This window comes from Catharus ustulatus, chromosome 8 (genome assembly GCF_009819885.2).
Source record: "Catharus ustulatus isolate bCatUst1 chromosome 8, bCatUst1.pri.v2, whole genome shotgun sequence".
Lineage (NCBI taxonomy): Eukaryota > Metazoa > Chordata > Aves > Passeriformes > Turdidae > Catharus > Catharus ustulatus.
In genome coordinates, this window is record NC_046228.1 from 30,838,692 (window position 1) to 30,856,823 (window position 18,132).

The window sequence follows — 18,132 nt, forward strand, 5'->3', positions numbered from 1 at the left end:
TTCAGGCTCAAGTTGCTCGACTTCTTCAGCCACATCAACACCTTCTTCAGGAAGCGGTGTTAGTTCTGGACTGGTCAGAGAGGCAGGCAGAGAAAGGTGTAACTCTGCAGTACCTGGTTGTGTCCAGCAGGGTCAGCACTGCCCAGGCAGTGGGGGGCTGAGGTACCAGGTTGTGCTGTGCTTTTTCACTACAAATACTCTCAAAATCGAAAGCAGAGATGCCTCGTGTGTGACTCCAAAGCAGTGGAAGAGGCAGCACAGAAATGCTTCTTCTTCCATGGCAAACTCTCCTGTGAGCTCTTTCAGAGCCTGGAAAGTCTCCACTGTGAAGCTGCTGAACAAATGTAAATAGCTGGAATGAGCACAGCCCCGAGAAATCACAGTCCCACCGATGGAAAAGTGAGATTATCCAAGCAGCAAGATCAGCTGGAGTGTTTCCAGAAGAGCAGCTTAGTTCTGAACCTCAGCTTAGGAGTTTCCCTCATGCTCTACAGAAGTCTTTCAATCTGTTTTGACCTTTTGTATAGCACAGACCACAAAACAGGTAAATGTGATCATGTTCTTAAACTCAATTTTCTTTTGAAGTGTCTAAACTTGATCTAACTACTCATCAGTGGCGAATTTTGTGGAGTTTCAGTGTTAATTACTTTCTCTGGTCAAACACAAACCCTTTCCAAGGTTCAATACCTCTGTTTTCCACCACTAACTCTTTATTATCCTAGTCTAAATTAAAAACTCTCTGTTAACCCCATTTTCCCAGCACAGATTTGTCTGTCTGCAGTCCACCTCACTTCTCAGCAGTCTAAATTCCTTGAAATTTAGCAGAACCTTCTTTACAATTTCCAGCACTTGTTGTCCATCTCTAATCCCTGTCCAGCTGCCAGTGCTCTCCATGAACTGTTGACAAAGTAAATTACATATTATCAGTGCATAACAACTGATTAATTAGTGAATGAAAAAGAATTAAGAAGTTGATTGGGACCTGGCAGAACTGCATTGTTGGTGTCTGTAAACCAAGAATTTTTATATATTTTATTCAAATTTATCTTGTTGAGACTAAAGTTGTCATATTTAGAATAGATTTTTCTTTCCATGTGAAAGCAGCATGCTGCACGCCTCCTAGCAACATTTTCACTGAAAAAGCCCCAAACTGTTCAGGCTGGGCTGACATACAGCTACATACAACATTCAGCAATAATGGAATTCAGAAAATGACCAATTATGAAAATGCTTTCACTCCAAGAACTGATACTTCACTGAGGAAGTTATGCACACCTTCAAAAAAAAATCATTAATCAAGTTGTATTTCTATTTTTATTGATATAAAATTTTAAAAATACAATAATTTCACAACTATAAAGTGCACCAGACTATAAGGCATATATTTTCTTGCAGCGAGGCTCTGCGCTGCGTGCAACAAAGTAATGAATTAGTAACTGAATCGCACGATCGTGGGGTTTACTGGCAGGTGCTCAATTTGCAAACATTTTTCACAGATTGGCGTAGCCTTTAAACACAGCCCCAGGCACCCTCCCCATGCCATGGGCCTCCGCACTCCCACCCGCCCCCGGTGCCGGCTGGCGAGGCGCAGCTCGGGGCAGCTGTGGCTCGTGGCGGTTCAGGGCCAGCGGCTCCCTCCATCCCCATGTGGCTCTTGCCAGCCGCAGCCACCCGCTCACACCCCCCTTGTGGCTCACACTTCCGGGTTGGCAAATTTCACAACTTTGCCCATATATAAGGCGCACCAGACTATAAGGCGCACTTCCGGGTTCAGGCCAAAATTTTAGTCAAGAGGGTGTGCCTTACAGTCGTGAAATTACTGTAATTCTGGCCAATATTTACACATTTGATCCAATTGCTCTTCAAATCCTTGTGTTAATAAGGAACAGGCTCTTACAGTAATTGACAGAAGCTCTTACAATGCAGCACTGTGCTTTTGGGAAGGATTCAGTGTCTGTCCAACATTTAACCAGCATTCCCAAATCCAGGAGACCCTTCCTGTACTGTGGTATTTCCCCACTTTTCCCTAAAGGCAGCAGCATTTTCAGAACAAGAACTGCTTCCCAGGTATTGAAACCACTCAGCAATGTGTAAAAGGACATTTTGGAAATGTGGCAAATTGAATCCCTGATTGGAAAAATGGAAGAGAGTTTTTTGTAAAAAGAGTTTCATTAAAGTCACAACATCATTTTTCTGAAAATGCTGCTGCCTTCAGGGGGAGGTGGGGAAATACCACAGTATTAGTATTTAGCTATAAGTAAAAAAAAACTTTTTTACTAATTTGTTTGAAAGAGGAGTTGGTGGTTTGTTTCTTTTTAGTACATGGAGATTTTTTTACAAGAAAGAGAGTTCCTGTGGCTGTGATGTGACAGTGATTAGCTGCTCAGAAATCTGATCATTATGCAAAAAACTTTTTTTCAGATTAACAGTCTTTTTGATAATTATTATTGAGGACTATATTAACTTACGAGGCACACTTTAAGGGTTATAACTGTTTAAGCAAAAGCTTATTCTACTTACTCTATTTTTCAGAATAGAGCTTTATTTTTCTTCTTCTTCTTTTTCTTCTTCTTCCCTGAGGAACAGTAGGGGTTTTCTTACTATTTAAACTCGGGGGATTACAGCAATTTTAACTTCTGCTCACTTCAACACTAATGCCTTTGCTCATATTTACAGTCAGAGCAGTTATATTCACTCCATAGTATCTTTATGTGTTATAGGGAAACAAGAGGTTTTTTCTATAGCATAAAAAAAGAGAAATTTAATTTTGTGACATTTCTCTTTTCCTAATTTTGGGACTTGACTTTTTTTGTTTGACCTTGGTGTTTTTATACTCTTTTTGTGCACATCATCATCTTGGTTTTCTTTTTTTTACTTAGGAGAGAGAACAAAGTAAGTTTGTTCTGCAAAGTTTTAGTGTGGGCATTGATAGAACTACTACTTTATGGTTTTGTGATCTCTTCCAGACTGAGGTTGGGAGTTATTTTATGATACAGAGTTTTTTAAGGTCACGCTGGGCTGGGCTAGGATTGTCAGGGATCAGCCAGAAAGCAGTGATGAATTCCTTGGCTGCACCCTGGGGTGACTTTGTGCTGTTGAATTGTATCCCCATTTGTCTGTGTAGCCCAGAAATCAGTTTTGTACCTTTAAGGCTGGATTTGAGAGTGAGGGGGGGAAGGAAAAGCAGTAGAATGTCTGAGGGAGTTGTTTCAAAAAAAAAGAGATAGCAGTTCCATGGCTTCATTTCCTGGACTGTGTCCCTGTGGTTGGACAGCAGGAGAGAGCTCTCCTCTGTTTTTAGTCAGTTTTTGACTGACTGAAGCAGAGAAGTTCCCCGGACAGTTTTCTCCTTTTTTTTTCCTGGAATTATTTGAAGCTGCTCTGGACTGGGAACCCGGGGGAGCACCAGGAGCTTGGAGTTGTGGCCAGCAGGGCCTGGGCAGGGGAATTTTCCAGAGCTGGAGGGACTGAGAACAGACTGAGCTGAGCTACCCCACAGGAGAGAGACTTTCTGAATTTGTCATCTCCTCAGAGAGGTGAGAGGTTTAGTTTAAGGTTCTAGGGGATTTTTATGCTGGGCAGTGCTTTCCCTGTTGAGTAAACAGGATTTTCTCACTTCTCTCTGAGGAAATTTCTTCATGAACCAGTTGGGGAAGGGGCTGCTTGGATTTCCTTCCTGGGGGGGCCCTTTGGAGGTTTTCTTCCAAATTTCCCCTAAACCAGGACATTAACATATCAGTAGTAACTGTCTTAAGAAATTGAGATCATATTTTCTTAGACATTTATGCATAGATGACATTAAAACAAAAAGAAGTAAAAAAGAAAGTAGTAAAGAGCTGATCTAACTGGTTCTGGCTTATCTCTACAATAAAATAACAGCAACTTGTAGTTTAAATAAACAGATTTTAACGGAAGATAGCACCATGCAAACTTCACATTCGTCATCTCTGTATCAAAAGAATTGCATCTTATAATTCAAACATATTTTAACAGAACTTAAAACTAATTTCACTGAAATTTAACACTACTTGGAGGTAAAAGTACACCTAAGAGGGACACCTGAGAGAACTTCAAGTCGCCATTACTGAATTGATTGTAATAGCAGTTATCAGAACTTAAAATAATAGAACTTAGATGGAATAATACTTAAATTTAACTCTGCTTAGTCTAATACTTAACAGAAATTAACAGTACTTAACCTTAACAGAATCTTAATTCATTCTGAGTCTCTCATTACAAAAATTACTGAAAATTTGTCAAGTAAACAACGGGATTGAGATAGTAGCAACATGAATTTTCTGTTGGAATTAAACTGCTGCAGCTTTTTAAAGAATGCTTGTATGACAGATTTGAGTTTGGCCTAATAAAAGTAGTGGGATATAAATATTGAAGGCTAAAACAATGAGTTTTACACAAGTAACTTGCGGAGGTTAGTGGGTGTGTAAGACTGATCCTTGCATACAAACAGAAAGTTGAGGGTTCAGTTTATTCCAAAGAGAGAGCTGCTGTTTCCTGTATTTGTGGTCCTTCCACGTGGCAGGGAACATTAATGACACGATTTGAAGGGTCTCAGTTGAAGGAAAACACACCTTTTTCATGATTCTTGGTGTCACACTAGGCGGAAAATCTCGGTTTTCCATTAATTTCATGTTTAAATGGAAGGAGAATGCCTTTCTGGTGCCGTTCTCTGGATTTGAATAGAGGGAAAGCTCAGTTTTACTGCTCTTGAGGGCCTCAGTCGGGCTGCTCGCCGGCCGCGCGCGCACAGCGCTGAGTTCTCACAGTCTCAGATCGTCCCGCGCGGGGCGTTTCCATTGGCTCGATCGGGCACTCATCGCCCCGACCCTGGCTCTGATTGGTCTCTGATAGGTCACAAACACCACACTCCGCACACCGCTACTACATCATGGGCGGGCGCGTGGGAGCACCTTCTTTCTGTTCCCGACTTTTGGCGAGCGCTTCTCTGTCCCGGTATCTCCGGGCCGGGCCAGGCAGTGACGGCCCCCGGAGCTCGGAGCGGCTCCAGCCCAGGTAGGAGCCGCGCTCGGCTGTGCCCCAGCCCGGGGCTCGCTGCGGCCGGAGGGGCCGCGCTGAGGGGAACGGGGCGGTTCTGGCGAGTTCCTCGGGCCGGGGTCCCCCGTGTCCCCCTGGGCTGAGATGGCGGAGGGAGGGAGCGGCTGCCCGCGGTCTCCTCCTCGCCGCGGATCCCTGGGGACTGCTGGAGTCAGTGAGTCGGGGGTCTCTGATTTTCCCCGAGAGAAATCAGAGTGCAGGGATCGAATTAAAACTTTTGGGTAGGTAGAACTTCGTTAAGCTATTTACACATAAAGTTAAATTTTCGGATAAGTAAGTAAGTTTTAAAATGAGCTTAAGTGCTTTTAGTGAGTAAGAGATGTTAAAGTAGCACTGCGAGTTTTAGTGAAGGTTAAAAAGTAAATTCTAGTGTCTACTGTGTGTCCTGGTTTGAAAGACGGGTATTTGCCAAGAAAGGCAGGAGTCCCTCCCCGAGACGGAGAATGCAAATCCCCTTTCCTCCAGTTTAGTACTATTTTGAAATTAAGGGCTAAAGATACGGGGTTAGGAATAATAGTTGCAGCTCCGGGACAGCGAGCAGGGTGATCCCCATGCGGAGATCGCTCGTGGCTGCAGCAGCGCTGCGGTGCTGCCGCTGGGCTCAGACGGGAGCGGATGCGGGAGCAGACGCTGCTCACGGATCTCGGGCAGTGTCGGTCCCGGTGCTCCAACAGGATCCGTGGGGGTGGAGATGGGAGGGTGTCTGAGCAAGGGGCTGCGGGGTCCCCCAGCCGAGGAAAGCAGCTCCTCGTGTTGATGTGTCAGAGCTGCCTTTCCACCCACCGTTTTCCGAGATGAGCAAGCACAAGGACAAAACAGGTCCCACGTTTACCGTTAGCCCGCCCCCGGTGTCGCAGTGTTCCTCTCACCCCGCGCTGCGAGAGTGAACCAAGATAAAGGGCCAGGGAGTCTTCCCTATGGCTAGCCATTGTAACATGTCAATGGGAAAAAATTCCAGACAGGGAGGACGGGGGTGAAGAAAAGAAAAACCAACCCCCCCTACACTGTGGAAGCTCCAGGAATCTAGTTTTAAACGTAATAAAACTAGAGTAAAAATGTTGGTCACATTTTTCGAATACAACATATACATAACCTGACATGTTAAAAAACTTTAATAAGGAGTGGTGGTCCAAGTTTGTGTCTTAGCTTGTTAAAAAAATTCTATATAAAAACATACATTAGAAAAAACTAGTACTTTTGCCACTGCTTTTAACATTGCTTTTGGCATTTGCTTTTGCTTTACATTACCCACCACCATCATTAACACCCAAAAAAAGATAAAAGCTGCCACAGCAACATCAGCTGCCCCGACCTTAACAAGAGCAGCTTCTGCTTCTATTTGAAACTCTATACCTAAACTGAGCATGAACGTTAATGCCAGTAACTTTGCTTTCAAGACTGATGTGCCTTTGTGATAAACAGCTTTATAACAACTATTAGCTGTTTGATCGTTTTAAAAGATAACCCAACAAAGATAGTGCCTGAATCATCAAAAAGGAGCCAGCAGCGATGGCTCATCCGGGTTCCCTTCCAGTGCCTCGGTGTCCCGCAGGGCTGGGACCCGCCAGGACCTGTCATCGTGTCCCTTCCAATGGGCCATCCCGGTGGGTGTGCAGCTGTTCCCGAGGCCGATCTCCAAAAGGCTTTTTCAGCACTCCTGAAGTGGCTGGAGCAAGGGGCTGTTTGTTCCAAGCACAGAGACTCTGGCTGTGAGCTGGAGCAGAGTGAATTCTGCTCCATCCATGGGCCTGTGAAGAAGCTCCTGCATCTCCAGGAGGGACCAGCAGCCGGGCTGGCACACTCGCCAGGGGCACAAGAAGCCACTTGTCATCAGCAGGGGGATGGCCCTTGTGAGCGTACAGTGGGAGAAGATGGGGACAATGGAATCAGCAGCAGTGAAGGCAGTGCGAGGGAGCCCCTGGATCCCCAGGGCACATCAGCAACCGGCCATGGACACAGGAGCATCCTCAGAAGATTGCCGGGTGAGTGCAGGGCTGTGCCTGTGGCCTCTAGGGAGGGGACAGTGTCAGCTGGCAAGGACAGGGCTGGCAGGTGTGTGGCTGTTTCCCGATGTGTGCAAGAGGCCTCGTGCTCCGCTCGGCCCCATCCGTGGCTGGAAGCGGCAGCCGCAGCTGCCCCCAAGGCTGTGCAGCTCTCCTGCTGCAGCCTGTCCCCAGCGCGGTGTCCCTGGCTGTCCCCACAGCTGTGTCCCTGCCTGTGTCCAGGCTCTTGGCTCTCTGGCTGCCAGCTGAGGGAGGAGCAAACAGGCTGAGAGCTCCCTCCTGTGCTCCCCGGGCACTGGGGGAGCAGCTTCGAGGGCCGCCTGTGCTTCTGGCAGCCAGCAGCTCTTTCCTGCTCCAGGCCAGTGGTTCAGATCCCATCCCATGCACATCTTGGTGCTGATCCTGCTCCTGTTGGTGCTGCTGGCGTTGGCGGTGGCCTTGGCTGTGCAGTCAGGTAAGGGAGGGGCAGCAGCCTGGGCCCAGCCCCTCGGGGCACAGCGGGGTCCCTGCTCCCTGCACAGGGCAATCCTCAGACCTTCTCCTCTTCCCCTGCAGCACCACAGGTTCCAGTTCCACCTGCGACTCCGCTCTTGGTTCTGGGCTGTGCCCCTGGCTGGGTTGGATACAATGGAGTGTGCTACTACTTCTCAAGGGATCAGGGCACCTGGGAGCAGGGTCAGGAGCGGTGCTCTGAGTTTGGGGCCTCCCTGGCCATTCTGAAGGATGAGGAAATGGTGAGTGAGGTGCTGCGGGCGCTGTGGGGTGGCTGAGGGGAGCCTGGGGGTGCTCCTGGGCCGGGCTCGGTGCTGCTGGGGCTGGGGCTGCAGCCCTGTGCCGGGGCCTTGCAGGGAAGGAGACCCGGGGCCGTGTCCCCCCGAGGGGCCGGGGCAGCTCCCACTGCTCTCTCCTTGGCAGGATTTGTTCTTCCGCCTCCGCGGGAACGTCGATTACTGGGTCGGGCTGCGCAGATGGGGCGAGCACCTGCAGTGGGGGGACGGCAGCAGCTTCAGCTCCTCGTGAGTGCCGGGGAGCCGGGCAGGGCATGGGGGGACAGGGGCACAACGTGTTCCCCTGGGAACCAGCGCTGTCTCTGCTCCTCCTTGCAGTGTTCCTGTCCTTGGCAATTCCGAGTGTGTGTGCCTGGCTGACGATAAATTCAGGAGTGAGAGCTGCTGGAATCAGCAGCCGTATCTGTGCAGCAAGGCCCGAGCTGCCCTGTAACAGGGGCTGGAGAAAGGAGCTTCTCCACTCTGGGCAGTCCCAGCTTCACCTGTGAGCCCGGCACAGGGCTGTCCTTTCTCAGCTGCACCCTGTGCCTTGCACTTGCTCTCAGGGTCACCTCAGTGCCTGTTCATCCCCACTGCCAGCGCTGGGCTGGCTGTTCAAAGGAAAAGTCTCTGCAATCCATCCTGCCAGCCATGCTAGCTGGAGTGAGGGGATTGGCCTCATTGCACAACAAGCTGGAATGGGAAATCCAAATCACCCTGGGCTCTTGCAAATTATCACCAAGTGGCCTGAAGGTGGTGCAACTTTTGGACTGTCCTTGGAAGGGGAAGAAGAACAGATTAAACATGCTGAGGAGGAATCCCACTTTGGGAATCAGGCACCTGAGGGTGAAGAATGGTCTGTCTGTTTATCTGTCTGTGTGTCTGCCTGTCTGTTGCAAAGTATCTGACTGTTCTGCTCTAGGAGAACTCCCAGGCTGGATCAGGATAAGGATTTGTTTCTATGAGAGAGAAGCAGTGATGTGACATGACTGTAACTCCCATCCCTCTGTGCACACTATGGGGAGGTGGGAGGGAGGGAATCAGGGATAACGGGAACCCCAGGAAGGAGAGAAGAGTGTGGGGAGGGTGAATTTTTAGGATTTGGCGTACTTGTCATTCCCTTGCTCTGATTTGCTTGATAATAAATGCAATTAATTTATTGTGCCAGGGCCTGTTATGCCCATGATGGGTGAGAGATCTGTCACTGCCTTTATTGAGACCCTCGAGCCTTTCCTGATGTGTTCTGTTCCCTGCCCAGGGTGAGGAGCAGAGGGACAGAGCGGTTTTGCTGGCACCGGGCACCTGGCCAGGCCCAGCCCACCCCAACCATCCCTGCCATAATTCACTCCTATTCCACCATTACCCGGTCCCACGGCGGGTCCAGCTTCACGGGCAGGTGCTCGAGTGGGAGGAGGCAGCTGGTGCCAGGGGGTGAAATGTCTTTGCTGTGAGCTGGCAGGGAGAGGAGGAGGAGAAAGTGGTGCAAAGTGACGGGAGAGAAAGAGGGACAAGGCTGGAGAGGTGGAAAGGGGTGGGAATGGGCATGGGGCAGGCGGGCATTTTCCTCTCCAGGTCTGTGGGAGGAAAGGAAGAACTGTCAAATCCATGCAGGAAAAGAGGGGAGAAATAGCAGGTGCTGGATATGGCCGACAATTGGGATTCATTTCTGTGCCTGCAGTGCCAAGGCCGGCAGAGTCCGAGCCCCGCCGGACGCCGCCCCCGCCAGCGCTGCGCTGTGTCTTGCCCTGCCCTGCCCTGGCTCAGCTGCCGACAGCACCCAGAAGCTGCTGTTCCTCAATAACTTCTCCGGTGGGGTGAGCTTTTCCTTAGTGTTTCCTTCTAGGAAAGGAGCGACATCGTCATCGCTCTACCGCTGAACACCACCTTGCTCCGTGGTCAAAACTCCCAAAAGCCGCTCGGGCCCTCACACTGCTCGTTTGTAGCGGCTCCATCCGCCATCTCGGTGAGGGCCGGGCCGGAGCGCTTCTCTGTCCCGGTGCCCTCAGGCCGGGCCGGGCAGTGACGGCCCCCGGAGCTCGGAGCGGCTCCAGCCCAGGTACGAGCCGCGCTCGGCTGTGCCCCAGCCCGGGGCTCGCTGCGGCCGGAGGGGCCGCGCTGAGGGGAACGGGGCGGTTCTGGCGAGTTCCTTGGGCCGGGGTCCCCCGTGTCCCCCTGGGCTGAGATGGGAGGGAGGGAGCGGCTGCCCGCGGTCTCCTCCTTCCCTCGGATCCCTGGGGACGAGCCGGTGCCGCAGCAGCGATGGCTCATCCCGGTTCCCTTCCTGTGCCTCGGTGTCCCACAGGGCCAGGACCCGCCAGGACCTGTCATCATGTCCCTTCCAATGGGCCATCCCCGTGGGTGTGCAACTGTTCCCGAGGCCAAGCGGGTGAAGCCTCTCTGGTATGGTGGGCGTTGGTCCAAATATAACTACGGGGAGGCCTGGCAGATTTACTGCATCACACTGCCTCAGACCCGCCAAGGCAAGCGCTACGTGCTCACCATGGTGGAAGCCAACACCAGATGGTTGGAGACCTACCCTGTGCCTCACGCCACTGCCCGGAACACCATCCTGGGCCTTGAGAAACAGGTCCTTTGGAGGCATGGCACCCCTGAGAGAATTGAGTCAGACAATGGGACCTGAAATAGAGAAATTGTGAATTCAGAATCAAATATTAAAAAAGATTTTTGATTGAAAAGGGAACTGACAAAACTATAGTGTCAGCTATAGTTTATGGTGCTTGCAAAACAGGAAGAGAAGCCAAGCTGCCGGATGAAGTTGGTGGATTAAAATACAAGAACAAAGACCCACAGGATGAGGGGTCCCTGGGAAGGGAAAACCGATACCAAAGTCCGGAAAACGACCAAAGGACTAGAAAGAGAGCATGCGCAAGGATGCAAGGTGGAAAGTTCAAACTGAGAGGAGGACTACTTACTTCATCTGAAGACCCCCAGACGACCACCAGAGCGACCCAAAAAGGAATAATGCGCAGTTGCAAAGAGGTGTGAAACTAATTTCCATATGAAGCGGGGATAGGCAATGAATATGTATTAGGCGCATTGTATATTCCTAGTTTGTAGAGAATAAAAGGTGAGGCAAGGTCACCAAAGGTGTGCATGCTTTAGGAGGAATGATCCCCCATGCACCCAGCGCTGAATAAATACATACTCTTATAACTTATTTCTGTGAGTTATAGAGTGCTTTTCCACGCATCAGGACCCATTTCAAGACTAGCCTTATAAACCCCTGGGCTAGAGAACACGGCATTGAGTGGGTGTTACCATATCCCCTACCATGCACCAGCAGCTGGGAAAGTTGAACCATGCAATGCCCTGCTTAAAACCACCTTACAGGCCCTTGGTGGGGGGACTTTCATGAACTGGGAGATGAATCTACCAAAGGCCACATGGTCAGTGAGCACTCAAGGTACCACTAACTGAGCAGGCCCTGCCAGTCTGAGTCCATGGGAACACCAGATGGAGATAAGGTTCCAGTGGTACACATGAGAGGTTTGCTAGGAAAAACTGTTTGGGTGAATTCTGCTTCCAGCAAAGACAATACCGTCCATGAGGTTGTCTTTGCTGGGGGACCTAAGACTTTTCTGAGGACCCAGCCTGAAAACCTTCTAGATACGCCCTCTTGGTGAGGGGGCACTGCCAGTACTCTTAAGTATTCTTAGAGATGCAACAAGTGAAAGAACAGAAGTAGGCTAGTCATCACTGGCACAGTAATTACTATTTTACTGCTCCTCTTTTCCTTTTAAAAATAGATGTAGACAACAGGAACTTTTTAACTCTGTGGTTTGGGAGAAAGAGTCTTTTTTTTCCCTTTCTTTGGAAGAGACATGCAAGTCCTGAGGCACTGGACCAGTGCTCAATCGCTGCATTTTATTGACATTTTTACAATTGAAGAAGGTGCTGATAAGATTGACAAGGAAGACACAAATCAGGAGCTCGCTGGGCAGCAGCCTCCCAACTCTTTGGGTGATGCAAAGGGCAGTGGGGTATGAAGACTGTTTTCCAGTGTGAGATTGATCCATAATAACATGCTCACTGACATCAAAGTAATTTCTTAAAGCCACCTGTTATGTCCCGTAATGCAGGAGCTGGAGCGTTTGACAAAGCCTGGGCAGAATGATGAAGAATATTCCTGTCAGATTTCTCCTTCTCTTCTTGTGCCTGCAAGAGCAGCACCTCCTAGTTAAGGTTTTTGTTCCTCTGTGATTGTGTGTGGTTTAGAGAGAAAACGGTACCCAGGAGCATGAATTATTGAATCTGCATTGCCCTCCTCATAGGTGTGAGGTCTGAGTCTTGTGCTGTTTGTGAAGCCAATGACATTTCTGGCAGTCGGCCTTGGAGCTGGAAGGGTTTGGAGTTAACACTGGAGACTGAGCTCCCTCTGCAGTCAGGAGAGGGGGAGAGCCCTTCCTGCAGGAGCTCTCTGCAGGGAAAGCTTTTCCCAAGTCGGGTTTTCTCTCGGAACAGCTCAAGTCCTGTCTCTTCAGGACCAGAGCATGCAGTGCCCCACAGTGTTTTTCTGGGATATTTTTTCTCTTTACCTTATATTTACATATATCTATGTGCACAAACAACAGGAGGGGAATGCTGGAGCAGCTGTCTTTCCATCACAATCATCAGCCTCATTTACAGAACCAAGCAAGGGAGATGGAACAGCTCCTGCTGCCTGCCACAGCAGATGAAACTCTCTTTGTGATAAAGTCTTTTAACAACTTCTAGCCAATAGCATGATATTAAAAATTGAAAAGCATTTGCTCAGGCCAATTTATAAAGCACACATACATCTTGCTTTGAACAATGGTTTCTGTAATAGCTTCAAACAATGGATAAACATTCATAATTAAGCCTACATATTTCTACTGTCTTGCTGAACATATTTTCCTGTGACCTATCTCTACACAGCTCACAGCCCTGTTCTTTCTTGTCCTTGCACCTTCAGCATTGTTGCATTTCTCCATCTTGAAATTTGCTTTCACACAGCTTTCTGAGAGTTCCACACCTTTTCTATTGCCCACAGTGCCCCGCAGTGTTTTGACTGAGGCAGGAGCGCTGGAAGAGATCCTGGGAACACTGGGAGGGAACTGGGAGCACAGGGAATGCTAGGAGGGAACTGGAAGGGCGACTGGAAGCAGCGGGAATGAACAAGAAGGAGCACTGGGAGGGGATGAGGAGCACTGGGAAGGTGCAGCGCTTCCAGTTCCTTGGCGGTGCTCTCCCCATCCGTGTCGGTGCTTGGCAGGCAGAGGGAACTGGGAGGGAGCTCCCCAGCACTGGGCGGCGTGCAGCAGAACTGGGGTGAGCAGAGAGGAGGGAGAAGTGACCGCAGGCAGTGCACAGTGCTACTCCACCCCCTCCCCCCTCCCCAAAAAAAAAAGTAAAGAAAGCGGGGGTTACGAGAAGAAAAGGGATTTTAAATGAAGGAGCAAAGCTTCTTTTCGGTAATGGTGTTTGAACTGGGAGGATCCCCTTCCCCTACAATAAAGAATGAAGGAAAACACACCTTTTTCATGATTCTTGGTGCCACACTGGGCGGGAAATCCATTTTCCATTAATTTCATTTTTAAATGGAAGGAGAATGCCTTTATGGTGCTGTTCTATGGGATTAAATGAAGGGAAAGCTCAGTTTTACAGCTCCTGAGTGTCTCAGTCCGGCCGATCGCCGGCCCCGCGCTCACAGTGCTCCGGTGTGCCTTGCCCTGATCCCACCGCGCCCCCTCACATGCGGGGCGCTTTCCCATTGGCTCGTTCGGTCACGTGGGGCTCATCGCCCCGCCCCGCCCCGCTTTTGGCGCCATTTTTTAAAAAGTACCGTACTTCACTCCGCTGCGCTGCTGTATTGGGTGGCACTGGGCAACATCTTCATCTCTTTTCCCGACTTTGGGCGCGCGCTTCTCTCTCCCGGTGCCTTCAGGCCGGTCCGGGCAGTGACGGCCCCCGGAGCTCGGAGCGGCTCCAGCCCAGGTACGAGCCGCGCTCGGCTGTGCCCCAGCCCGGGGCTCGCTGCGGCCGGAGGGGCCGCGCTGAGGGGAACGGGGCGGTTCTGGCGAGTTCCTCGGGCCGGGGTCCCCCGTGTCCCCCTGGGCTGAGATGGCGGAGGGAGGGAGCGGCTGCCCGCGGTCTCCTCCTCGCCGCGGATCCCTGGGGACTGCTGGAGTCCGTGAGTCGGGGGTCTCTGAATTTCCCCGAGAGAAATCAGAGTGCAGGGATCGAATTAAAACTATTGGATAGTTCGAACTTAGTTAAGCTTCTTACACATAAAGTTTAAGATTTCGGATAAGTAAGTAAGTTTTTAAAATGAGTTTAAGTGCTTTTAGTGAGTAAAAGGTTTTAAATGTTAAATTAGCAGTGCGAGTTTTAGTGAACGTTAAAAAGTGTGAAAAACACGTTTTACTGTTTTGGTAAATTTTAAAAGGTTTAATAAAAAGACAGTATGAGACACACATAAAGCAAAGGATTAAAAGAGCACACGGTTGCTTCGGGAACGCTTCTTTAAATACACTTTATAATACATTAACTTGTTGCATATTTATAGTTTCTCTTGCATACTAAAAATTTGGGAACTATTTAGCATGGCTACTCTTTGGGTCTGCCTTTTTAGAGCATGCATGTTTTTTGGCTTGTGATTTTAATTTTCTTCTTGCCATCTTTTAATTTGGGTGGTGGTCCTGGCCTTTTGCAGCTGGTGTGTGTTGATAATTGTGTCAGCTGCAGGGCCCCCATCACACGTTCACGGGCTGTTTATCTCAACTAACCAGGTAGTTTAAGCATATTATCTCTAAAAAACTTATGTCTAACTTTTTCTATTAGAAGAAAAGAAAAACCTATATTCATACAGAAAAGCTGTTTTAACATTACACGTATAGCATTTATCTCAGTAGTTGCGAAAAGCCAACAATATGTCATGCACTTATAACAAAAGGTAAATTCTAGTGTCTTCTGTGCGTCCTGGTTTGAAAGACGGGTGTTTGCCAAGAAAGGCAGGAGTCCCTCATTGAGAAGGAGAGTGCAAATCCCCTTTCCTCCCGTTTATTGCTGTTTTGAAATTAAGGGGCTTTCGCCTAAAGTGTTCCCCTCGCCTCGTGCTGCGAGAGAGAACCAAGATAAAGGGCCAGGGAGTCTTCCCTATCGCTAGCCATTTTAACATGGCAATGGGAAAAAATTCCAGACAGGGATGACAGGGGAAAAGAAAAAACCAATCCCCGCTACACTGTGGAAGCTCCAGGATATAGTTTGAAACATAATAAAACTACAGTAAAAATGTTGGTCACATTTTTCAAATACAGCAAAACAGACAATAGGCAAAGCTTATACATAACCTGATGTGTTAAAGAACTTTAATAAGGATTAGTGGTCCAAGTTGGTGTCTTAGCTTGATAAAAAAATTCTATATAAAAACATACATTTGAAAAAACTAGTACTTTTGCCACTGCTTTTACCATTGGTTTTGCAATTTACTTTTGCTTTACTTTACCCAGCACCATCATCAACACCCAAAAAAAGATAAAAGCTGCCACAGCAACATCAGCAGCTCCAACCTTAACAAGAGCAGCTTCTGCTTCTATTTGAAAGTCTATGCCTAAACTGAGCATGAAATTTAATGCCTGTAACTTTGCTTTCAAGACTGATGTGCCTTTGTGATAAACAGCTTTATAACAACTATTAGCTGCTTGATCATTTAAAAAGATAACCCAACAAAGTTAGTGCCTAAATCATCAAAAAGAGCCAGCAGCGATGGCTCATCCGGGTTCCCTTTCCTGTGCCTCGCTGTCCCACAGGGCTGGGACCCGCCAGGACCTGTCATCGTGTCCCTTCCAATGGGCCATCCCGGTGGGTGTGCAGCTGTTCCCGAGGCTGATCTCCAAAAGGCTTTTTCAGCACTCCTGAAGTGGCTGGAGCAAGGGGCTGTTTGTTCCAAGCACAGAGACTCTGGCTGTGAGCTGGAGCAGAGTGAATTCTGCTCCATCCATGGGCCTGTGAAGGAGCTCCTGCATCTCCAGGAGGGACCAGCAGCCGGGCTGGCACACTCGCCAGGGGCACAAGAAGCCACTTGTCACAAGCAGGAGGACACCACTTGTGAGCGTGCAGTGAGGGAACATGTGGAGAGTGGAATCAGCAGCAGTGAAGGCAGTGTGAGGGAGTCCGTGTGTCCCTGGTGCACATCAGCAAGCGGCCATGGACACAGGAGCATCCTCAGAAGATTGCCGGGTGAGTGCAGGGCTGTGCCTGTGGCCTCTAGGGAGGGGACAGTGTCAGCTGGCAAGGACAGGGCTGGCAGGTGTGTGGCTGTTTCCCGATGTGTGCAAGAGGCCTCGTGCTCCGCTCGGCCCCATCCGTGGCTGGAAGCGGCAGCCGCAGCTGCCCCCAAGGCTGTGCAGCTCTCCTGCTGCAGCCTGTCCCCAGCGCGGTGTCCCTGGCTGTCCCCACAGCTGTGTCCCTGCCTGTGTCCAGGCTCTTGGCTCTCTGGCTGCCAGCTGAGGGAGGAGCAAACAGGCTGAGAGCTCCCTCCTGTGCTCCCCGGGCACTGGGGGAGCAGCTTCGAGGGCCGCCTGTGCTTCTGGCAGCCAGCAGCTCTTTCCTGCTCCAGGCCAGTGGTTCAGATCCCATCCCGTGCACACCTTGGTGCTGATCCTGCTCCTGTCGCTGCTGCTGGCGCTGGCGGTGGCCTTGGCTGTGCAGTCAGGTAAGGGAGGGGCAGCAGCCTGGGCCCAGCCCCTCGGGGCAGAGCGGGGTCCCTGCTCCCTGCACAGGGCAATCCTCAGACCTTCTCCTCTTCCCCTGCAGCACCACAGGTTCCAGCTCCACCTGCGACTCCGCTCTTGGTTCTGGGCTGTCCCCATGGCTGGGTCGGATACAATGGATTCTGCTACCACTTCTCAAGGGATCAGGGCACCTGGGATCAGGGTCAGGAGCGGTGCTCCGAGCTCGGGGCCTCCCTGGCCATTGTGAAGGATGAGGAAATGGTGAGTGAGGGGCTGCGGGCGCTGTTGGGTGGCTGAGGGGAGCCTGGGGGTGCTCCTGGGCCGGGCTCGGTGCTGCTGGGGCTGGGGCTGCAGCCCTGTGCCGGGGCCTTGCAGGGAAGGAGCCCCGGGGCCGTGTCCCCCCGAGGGGCCGGGGCAGCTCCCACTGCTCTCTCCTTGGCAGGATTTGTTCTTCCGCCTCCGCGGGAACGTCGATTACTGGGTCGGGCTGCGCAGATGGGGCGAGCACCTGCGGTGGGGGAATGGCAGCAGCTTCAGCTCCTCGTGAGTGCCGGGGAGCCGGGCAGGGCATGGGGGGACAGGGGCACAACGTGTTCCCCTGGGAACCAGCGCTGTCTCTGCTCCTCCCTGCAGGGTTCCTGTCCTTGGCAATTCCGAGTGTGTGTGCCTGGCTGATGATAAATTCAGGAGTGAGAGCTGCTGGAATCAGCAGCCGTATCTGTGCAGCAAGGCCCGAGCTGCCCTGTAACAGGGGCTGGAGAAAGGAGCTTCTCCACGCTGGGCAGTCCCAGCTTCACCTCTGAGCCCAGCACAGGGCTGTCCTTTCTCAGCTGTGCCCTGTGCCTTGCCCTTGCTCTCAGGGTCACCTCAGTGCCTGTTCATCCCCACTGCCAACGCTGGGCTGGCTGTTCAAAGGAAAAGTCTCTGCAATCCATCCTGCCAGCCATGCTACCTGGAGTGAGGGGATTGGCCTCATTGCACAACAAGCTGGAATGGGAAATTCAAATCACCATGGACTCTTGGAAATCATGACCAAGTGGCCTGAATGTGGTGAGACTTTGGGATTGTCCTTGGAAGGGGAAGAAGAACACCTGAAACCTGAGGATTAATCCCACTTTTCACACCAGGCACCTGACTGTGCAGAATAGTCTGTCTGTCTGTGTGTCTATATGTCTGTCTGTTGTGAAGGATCTGACTCCTCTGCTGTGGTAGGAAAGCCAGGCTGGAGTAGAACAAGGGTTTTTCTGTCTGAAGGAGAAGCAGTGACATCACGTGAATGTGACTCCCATTCCTCTGTGACACGGTGTGTGGAGGAAGGAGGGAATCGGGCATAAATCCCTGGAAGGAGAGAAGAGTGTGGGGAAGGTGCATTTTTAGGATTTGGCGTGCTTCTCATTCCCTTGCTCTGAGTTGCTTGCTAATAAATGCAATTAATTTTTCCTCTCCTGCCATTTTATTCCCATGATGGGTGAGAGATCTCTTGCTGCCTTTAATGTGACCCTCGAGCTTCTCCTGATGTGTTCTGTTCCCTGCCCAGGGTGAGGAGCAGAGGGACAGAGCGGTTTTGCTGGCACC

The 18,132-nt window shown here is 50.4% G+C and overlaps 1 protein-coding gene across 3 annotated transcripts; it reads left to right on the forward strand.

Moving 5' to 3' along the window:
* The first annotated feature begins 6,960 nt into the window (after nucleotides 1–6,960).
* On the forward strand, nucleotides 6,961–17,404 carry LOC116999336 (C-type lectin domain family 2 member L-like). Of its 3 annotated transcripts, none has more exons than XM_033065943.1 (9): nucleotides 6,961–7,055; nucleotides 7,632–7,810; nucleotides 7,992–8,092; nucleotides 8,183–9,899; nucleotides 15,634–16,063; nucleotides 16,443–16,538; nucleotides 16,640–16,818; nucleotides 17,000–17,100; nucleotides 17,191–17,404. In XM_033065943.1, exons 5-9 carry the CDS (start codon nucleotides 15,673–15,675, stop codon nucleotides 17,303–17,305), a joined length of 882 nt encoding a protein of 293 aa, XP_032921834.1. In that variant the 5' UTR covers nucleotides 6,961–7,055; nucleotides 7,632–7,810; nucleotides 7,992–8,092; nucleotides 8,183–9,899; nucleotides 15,634–15,672; the 3' UTR covers nucleotides 17,306–17,404. The 3 variants fall into 3 exon arrangements, with proteins under 3 accessions (XP_032921834.1, XP_032921832.1, XP_032921837.1); XM_033065941.1 differs by lacking the exon at nucleotides 6,961–7,055 and adding an exon at nucleotides 7,289–7,530; XM_033065946.1 differs by lacking the exons at nucleotides 6,961–7,055; nucleotides 7,632–7,810; nucleotides 7,992–8,092; nucleotides 8,183–9,899 and adding an exon at nucleotides 13,734–13,819.
* The last annotated feature ends 728 nt before the right edge of the window (nucleotides 17,405–18,132 follow it).

What these genes read in the sequence shown, in the direction of transcription:
- LOC116999336 (XM_033065943.1), top strand. Translation starts at nt 15,673, where the DNA reads ATGGGCCATCCCGGTGGGTGTGCAGCTGTTCCCGAGGCTGATCTCCAA. An exon ending in GGCCTTGGCTGTGCAGTCAG is followed by an intron (nt 16,539 to 16,639) that starts GTAAGGGAGGGG and finishes CTTCCCCTGCAG; the next exon opens with CACCACAGGTTCCAGCTCCA. An exon ending in TTGTGAAGGATGAGGAAATG is followed by an intron (nt 16,819 to 16,999) that starts GTGAGTGAGGGG and finishes TCTCCTTGGCAG; the next exon opens with GATTTGTTCTTCCGCCTCCG.